This window comes from Malus domestica, chromosome 13 (assembly GCF_042453785.1).
Source record: "Malus domestica chromosome 13, GDT2T_hap1".
In the NCBI taxonomy this organism is placed as follows: domain Eukaryota; kingdom Viridiplantae; phylum Streptophyta; class Magnoliopsida; order Rosales; family Rosaceae; genus Malus; species Malus domestica.
Window position 1 is genome coordinate 41,574,079 of NC_091673.1, and position 8,042 is coordinate 41,582,120.

At 45.6% G+C, this 8,042-nt stretch overlaps 1 protein-coding gene across 1 annotated transcript; it reads left to right on the forward strand.

Annotated features, from left to right (window-relative positions):
• Nucleotides 1–367: 367 nt before the first annotated feature.
• On the forward strand, nucleotides 368–7,252 carry LOC103420180 (putative pectate lyase 11). The gene has a single exon (XM_070810873.1). It carries the CDS (start codon nucleotides 2,319–2,321, stop codon nucleotides 2,994–2,996), a length of 678 nt encoding a protein of 225 aa, XP_070666974.1. The 5' UTR covers nucleotides 368–2,318; the 3' UTR covers nucleotides 2,997–7,252.
• The last annotated feature ends 790 nt before the right edge of the window (nucleotides 7,253–8,042 follow it).

An 8,042-nucleotide genomic window follows, 5' to 3' on the forward strand; every position in this document is an offset into this window, starting at 1 on the left:
TCAAAGCTCCTTGCTATGAAAATTGTGAGGAACGCCTCTCCCGGATTGCTTGACAAAATTCACAAATGCTCCTCGCCTGCACGAGCCTAAAACTGCATGGCACAACGCTCCTGGTCTGCACGAGCATAAAAGGCAACACCAACGCTCCTTGCCTGCACGAGCTGAAACTGCAACACGGCACCAAATGCTCATTGTCTGCACGAGTTGAAACTGCAAACGACACCAACACTCCTTGCCTGCATGAGTTAAAACTGCAAACGGCACAAAAAGAAAATACCAAAAATATCTATGTATTCGAACTACGTTTTGACTTGATCTCTTTCTTTGGAAGGGTACGTAGGCAGCTCGAGCATTCAATTTCGAGTTCAGTCATATCAACATAAAAAAATTAAAGTCTCATTGATGAAAGTCAATTTTATTACAAAAAAAAAAAAAGGGGGAAACATATATATATATGTCTCGGCCCAACACCAAGCTCCAGCATCAACAATGCCATTGGGCCAACAATGGTCCAGACAAGCCTAGCTGCCCCGAGCCCTCTGCTGAAAGCCCAAGCCGCGTCACTCTCTCTCCCTCTTCAACTCTCTCGATGTTTCTGAACTCGAAGCCGCCGCAACCTTCGAAATGGCTGCCGTGAGTTTTCAAGGTGACCACCCTTGGCGTCCTCCTTCCTTGCACCCATACCCAGCAACCTTTACATCACCATGGAAGTGAAGAACCCGTGGACGGGCCAGTCATCCTCGGAGGCCGTAAATTCAAGCTGCCGTGACAGCAACAACCATAGCCGTTGATCCAAGTCCAAAGCAACGGCCGCGATCTCCCCGATGCTGCAACCCGACGAGGAACGTTCTGAGATCGTCGACGACGTGGCGTCCGATTTCATCTTCGATCTTCCCGACGAGTGATTGGCCTGCATATTCCAGTCCATCAGGTCCGGCGACCGGAAACGTTACTCTCTGGTTTGCCGACGGTGGCTAAGGATCGAGGGACAGAACCGTCACCGTCTCTCCCTCAGCGCCCAATCAGATCTCATCCCTCTCACCTCCGACCGGGCCATGAGCATGCGCTTCTCACGTGACTGCGACGCCTGCGACGGTGACGGACAGTGCGAGTTCTGCTCCGTCGAGTTTCACCTCCGCCTCCATCCCCCCACCTGAATTCGCTCATCTCGTGCCTAAATCGGCATCGGACTCCATGACCCGATCTGACTTCCAGCCTTACCTCGCCTCCACCGGCGGCCAAGGCGAAGCCCTCGTCGCGTGCCTACGGGAAGTCCCGGCGCTCTATTACAAGGACTCCGCCCCGGAGGACGGTGCCACGTTCCGTTCGACGTGCCCATTCACAAACGTCCCCGAGAACCTGGTGTTGCAGGAGAAGCTATCACATTACTTGGACGTGGTGAAGCTTCACTTGGTGAAGGAGATCTCGCTACGTTCCAACTCCTTCTTTGACTCCCAGGGGCAGTTGCAGGATTTGAATGTCAAGATCGTCGAGGGATGCAGTCGGATTCAAGAGCTCAAGGATACAATTTTGCTCATGGATGTCGATTTGGTTGACTGCGCAAGGCAGATTCATGATCTAAATGAAACCAGGAGGAATTTGTTGGCTCTGCAGCAGAAGTTGAGGCTCATTTTATACGTCAATCCATTCGGCACTTAAACTCCTTGTTGCCTCTGCAGATTGTGCTGGAGCCTTGGACGTCACAGATGATTTACAGCATTTGCTGTATGGGGATGAGTTGACCGGTCTACATTGCTTTCATCACCTCCGGGATCGTGTAGCTGCTTATATTGAATCGATAAATAACATTCTTTCTGCAGAGTTTATGCGTGCTTCAATACACGATGCCGGAGATACAGATGTTATAATTATATCCAGAGTGAAAGCAAGGGCATCTAGTCTCATGAATGAAGAAGGAGAAGATGGTGAAATTAGATTGGATGATGAAGAAACCTCCAATTTTCAAGATCGTCTTCTCCTCTGCTGTGGTATCCGATTGATTTGTCGAAAATGTGGGGAAATAAGGAATTGTTTGTGGGATTGAGTGCAATGAGTAGGAATTCGTCTCAGACATGTTCTGTGTACTCTTGGAGCTTTGAGCAAAAGCATGTTCCTCACTGGATGCACTCGCAGCCGCTAGACCCCATGGCCGTTGGTAAGAACTCGAAGGCGGAGGCTTTGGAAAAGAAGAAGGATTGTACAAAAAGGGCTTTCGGAGCAATGGTTTTCGGTGTTGCTTGTGGAGCATTGGCATCGTTTGTTGGACTGTATCTGTGGACCGTCCTTGGCAATAGGCGTCCGGTGGTGCCGCAGAGGTGATGCTATTGGGCCACGACGAGGTGATGCTATTGGGCCACGACGACAAGTACCTGCCGGACAGCGGGATGCAGGTGACGATTGCGTTTAACCACTTCAGTATGGCGCTGGTGCAGCGTATGCCGCGGTGCAGACGCGGGTACATCCACGTGGTGAACAACAACTTCACGCGGTGGGAGATGTATGCTATCGGCGGTAGTGGTAACCCAACCATCAACAGCCAGGGGTACCACTACATTGCTCCTCAGGACCAGAACGCCAAGGAGGTGACAAAGTGCGTGGACACGAACGAGGGGGACTGGTCAGACTGGAATTGGAGGACGGAGCGAAACGGCAAGGACTTCCGCGACAACATCCAGGTCATCACCAAGCCGGCGATTCGGAGGCTGGCCAGAAGAGGCGGGGTGAAGAGAATCAGCGAGCTAATCTACGAGGAGACCAAAAGCTTCCTTAACATCTTCTTGGAGAACGTCATCCGTGACGCTGTGACATATACCGAGCACGCCCGCAGGAAGACAGTCACCATCATGGACGTCGTCCATGCTCTCATGACGCTGTTGTTCCGTCATCCTCCTTGCTCCGCTCTTCTCTTGCACCCTCATCCGTCTCTCGCCTCGCAGCTGCCACCAACTTCAAAGACCGCTGTCAAACGACTAGCCGGCCGAGAAGCTCTTCCTTAAACTCCAGCTCTCCGTCCGTCCTTGCTCCGCTCCCTGCAAATTCCCCAGCCCATCATCGAAATTTATACAAAAAAATAATAATAGAAAATGGAATGGTGGATCAAAGATGGGGTACAGCCCCATGGCAGATCAAAAGTTTCTGGTGGTGCATGGGCACCATGTGCAGAAAGAAAAAAAAAATTGTAAAAAAAAAAAATAATAATAATAATAATAATAATAATAAAAAAAAAAAAAAAATGATGGAACTTGGTGCATCCAGCACCAAAAGAAAAACAAGAAAAAAAAAAAAAAAACAAATGCATAGAGAGAAATAGAAGGTCCATTTTATTTATTTTTCAGGAAATTTTTACATAAATTTGCATTATACATACCTTAAAAAAAAAAAAAAAAAAAAAAAAATCAAATCAAATCAAATTTACAAGAGGGTATCTTCAAGGACGATCAGGTGCCGCCTTACCACTCGGCAGAGCTCCAGAAATTAGAGGCGCCGAAGGTTGACTATTTGAAGCCACACCACTCGACGGAACTCCAGGAAGAGGAGGCACCAAAGGTTGATCATTTGGAGCTTCATTACGCGGTACAGCCCCAGAAGACGAAGGCAAATGTTGTTGGAACAAACCCACAAACCTCCGATGATCAAGTAAAATCTGACCATCAGATTCCTGCATCTGGTCAATTTTCCTCTTCATGTTTGTGGCATAGTTGTGTGCGAGCTTGTGCAACTGTTTATTCTCATGCTTAAGCCCTCTAATCTCCTGTTTGAGACTCATCACTTCAGCCGCCAACGATTCAACTTGACGGGTTCGAGCAAATAGGCGTTGGGCCATGTTGGACACAGAACCCGCACACTGCACACTAAGAGCCAGGGACTCCTTAACAGCCAACTCATCAGACCGCCTGGAAAGTAGTCTGTTATCTTTGGGAGTGACAAGGTTCCGGGCCACCACCGCAGCGGTCATATCATTCTTCATCACCGAATCCCCAACGGTAAGAGGACCAGTGGGGGATATGAAGGATGGGCGCCATATGTTGTCTGGAGAAGGCGGGACTGCCTCTTCACCAAGATTCAAGTCAAAACGACGGTCGGAGGGTCCAGACATTTTCAAAGTGTTGAAGGAAGAAGAGATCGGACAAATCAAGATCTTAGAAGTACAAGAGGGGAGTTTTCACAAGCGAAAATTCAAGTGTGCTTTGAAACGAACTGCATGCCTCTATAAAAAATCAGCACTCGACGGGATTTCAGAGATCGAAGAGGCGAGCTCAGAATTCGAAGAGGCCATTCAAAAATCGAAGAGGCAAGCTCAGAAATCGGAAAAGCATCTTGCTTTTCCAGACGCGTCGGCACCCATCACATGCAAACTCAGCTTTGCGGAAATCACGGGTAATTTGTCGAAGCGCCGATCCCAGATATCGAAGAGGCGCCAGTCTTTTTCAGCCGCGTCAACACCTGTCACATGCACACTCAGCTTGGCGGAAATTACGGACAATTTGTCGAAGATTTCTGATAAAGAAGAAAGCACGTGAAGCCATATAGATCAATCACGCATTGGTTGCCAACACGAGTGAAAGAATAGTACCTCTACAGGTATCAAAGAACTTCCTATAATTGTCTACCTTCGCCTTCCATAGCAAGGCAGACATACAGAGTCTTTCTTCATGTCCAAAGATGCTTTCCCAACGAAGCCTCTCGAGTCATTCAGTGTTCCTTATTCCTTGGGGTACCTCTGCAAGCCAATGACTCCAAAGCAAAAGTATCTCATATCACCAGGGTAGAAAGCAAGAGTATCTCATATCATGCACTCTCCCTGTCATTTCCTTTGTCCTTGTTCCTACCTACAAAGACAAGGATAAAGAAAACAATATGCCGGAACTTCCACTCAAACTCGGGTAAGGAATCGACTGCTTGGAACCCTTCCCTGATTGCCTACCTAGCACTGCTCTCGAGTACTCGTCTCCCACTGCTGCTATACTTCCAAAGACACTACCACATCTGCCTGAAGAATAGATAAGGCAAGTGAAAATGATGCCTTGCAGCATGTGGAGACAATGTGCAAAAGGAACAAGCAGAGAAGAATGCGGTCTGCACAGTCAACTCAGCAGAAGGAGTCCGAGCTGAAGAACTCGAGAAGCTGCCACATCTGCCTGAAGAAACAAGCAGAGAAGAATGCAGCATGCACAGTCAACTCAGCAGAAAGAGTCTGAGATGAAAAACTCGAGAAGATGCCACATATGCCTGAGGAACAGATAAAGCAAGGGAAAATAATACATTGAAGCATGTGGAGACAAGTGCAACCAAGCACGTGCTGATTCATCCGCTACTTCGTTAAAATCAAAAGTATCTCATATCATCAGGGTGCAATCACTCTGGACGGTGGACTCGTTTTGACCTTCAAATTCTTGGGTCGACTTGCTAGGCGTTGTGAGCTGCACGTGTCGATCCACCACCCTTGAATCAAATCCTTAAAGGTCAAGTCACCAACCGGAAGAAGAGCCCATCAATCTTGAAGATCATACCGCTGACCAAACTGCTCAGGTGTGAATTAGAAAGATTGAACAAAGCAACAAGTCGTCACCTTCACCTCGTGCCTGCTTGCCATGTGTTCGAGTCAACCTTCAAGAATCAAGCCTTAACGGCCCTTGAAGAAGTTTCCAGCCAAATTCAACACCAAGCCTCGACGACCCTTGAGGAAATCACAAGTCCGATTCAAGATTAAGTGTCTACCACCCTTGAATCAAAACCTAGTTCAAGAATAAGCTGTGGAAAATCAACAATTGAAGGAATCCAGGAAATCCTTCAACCCAGTTCAAGATCAAAGCTGTGGAAGGTCAACAAGCGCAACAAAATACGTGTCGATTCACCCACTACCAAAGCCAAAGATCATCTACCACATGAAGCTCCTTGTGGTCCAATTTCAACCTTCAAGATCAAGCCTCGACGGCCCTTGAAGAAATTTCAAATAAAAGTTCAAGAACAAGCCTCAACGGCCCTTGAAGAAATTTCAAACGAAAGTTCAAGAACAAGCCTCAACGGCCCTTGAAGAAATCTCAAGCCCAATTCAAGATCAAGCCTCAACGGCCCTTGAAGAAATCTCCAGCCCAATTCAAGATTCAAGCCTCGACGGCCCTTGGATCGACATCTACAGTAAGGGACTTCAAAACGCATCTCCTACACGTGACAAGCACATGTATACGACGTGCCTTGAAGTGGGGGCATTTGTAGACATCGAAATTTCGGTAAATAAATGTTGACCGATAAATCAAAGTGTCAACGCTCATGTATTACATAAATCTTACACGTAGCGTGTGACTCAACGAAAATTGAAATGAGTTGGAAAAGTCATCAAATAGGACACGTGTCAACACCTGGCAGAAACGACTTATTTCATCTGGGATATTATATTCAAAATTAGGCCTTGGAAAATTCTATAAATACAAGCCCATTTCATTCATTTTGGGGAACCAAAATCATTAAGCAAGCTCTGAAGCTCTGAAACTCCGAAGCTCTCAAGCATCCAGGTTCCCGAAGAATCAAGAAAGCTCTCTTAGTTCTTCGTTCATCCTAAGATCAAGCCCCAACGGCCCTTTGGATCAACAATCATCCACCAATTCAAGATCAAGCCCCGACGGCCCCTTGAAGAAAGTGTTCTTCGTTCTTCGTTCATCGTTCTTCCAAGATCAAGCCCGACGGCCCTTGGATCAACAATCATCCACCTTCAAGCCCAAGCCTCAACGGCCTCTTGAAGAAAGCGTTCATCGTTCATCAACTGTTCATCCTCAAGGATCAAGCCCCAACGGCCCCTTTGGATCGACAACATCAACAAATCCGCTCATTCGCTGTTCATCAAGCCCAAGCCCCGACGGCCCTTGAAGAAAGCGTTCATCGTTCATCACTGTTCTTCGAGATCAAGCCCAAAAGCCCTCGAAGATCCGTTCAAGCCCAAAAGCTCTCGAAGATCCGTTCGTCACTGTTCTTCGAGTTCAAGCCCAAAAGCCCTCGGAAATCCGTTCATCACTGTTCTTCAAGATCAAGCCCAAAAGCCCTTGAAGATCCGTCAATCACCATTCTTCAAGATCAAGCTCAAAAGCCCTCGAAGATCCGTTCATCCTCGTTCATCCAAGATCAAGCCTCGACGGCCCTTGGATCAATCGCACATCCCACAAATCAACACCTTACGGAGATCGAATCAGAGGATCAAAATAGAGAGAGATTGTAACCCAAAATCATCAAAACACATAAATATTTGTTTGTGCGCGTTCGTTCTTGTCTCTTTCGTTTCAGGAATTTTCCGTGTTCACAGTTTCGTTTATAACCGTTAATAACTTTTGTTCCGTTACGTAATCTCTGAATGTTTGTTTTTTTACGATTTTTTACATATGCAATCTTGGAATGTGTACAAATAAGTTTGACGGTTGGATCGTTAAAAAAAGTTTCGTAGAATGCATATTGCGTCAAAATAGTAGATTAAACAAACACTTAAAGTTAATGTTATACTTCTATTAAGTATAAAAAAAGATTTTGTGGTATCCACTAGTGTAAATACTTCAAATTAAAGATCAAATTTAGTCATTACATTCTTATAGGGTCGAGGAGTGTATCTGTAAAAAATCATCAAAATCGGAGCTAAAATAACCGTTAAATTGTGATTTTTCGTTTATAACCGTTGAAAACTTTTGTTCCGTTACGTAATCTCTAAATGTTTGTTTTTTAGGATTTTTTACGTATGCGATCTCGGAATGTGTACAAATAAGTTTGACAGTTGGATCGTTGAAAAAAGTTTCGTATAATGCATATTGCGTCAAAACAGTAGATTAAACAAACACTTAGAGTTAATATTATACTTCTATCAAGTATAAAATAAGTTTTGTGGTATCCACTAGTGTAAATACTTTAAATTAAACATCAAATTTATTCATTACATTCTTATAGGGTCGAGGAGTGTATCTGTAAAAAATCATCAAAATCGGAGCTAAAATAACCGTTAAATTGTGATTTTTCGTTTATAACCGTCGATAACTTTTGTTCCGTTACGTAATCTCTTAATCTTT

Bases quoted from the DNA above. Each gene is read 5' to 3' on its own strand.
- LOC103420180 (XM_070810873.1), top strand. From the start codon at position 2,319: ATGCTATTGGGCCACGACGAGGTGATGCTATTGGGCCACGACGACAAG.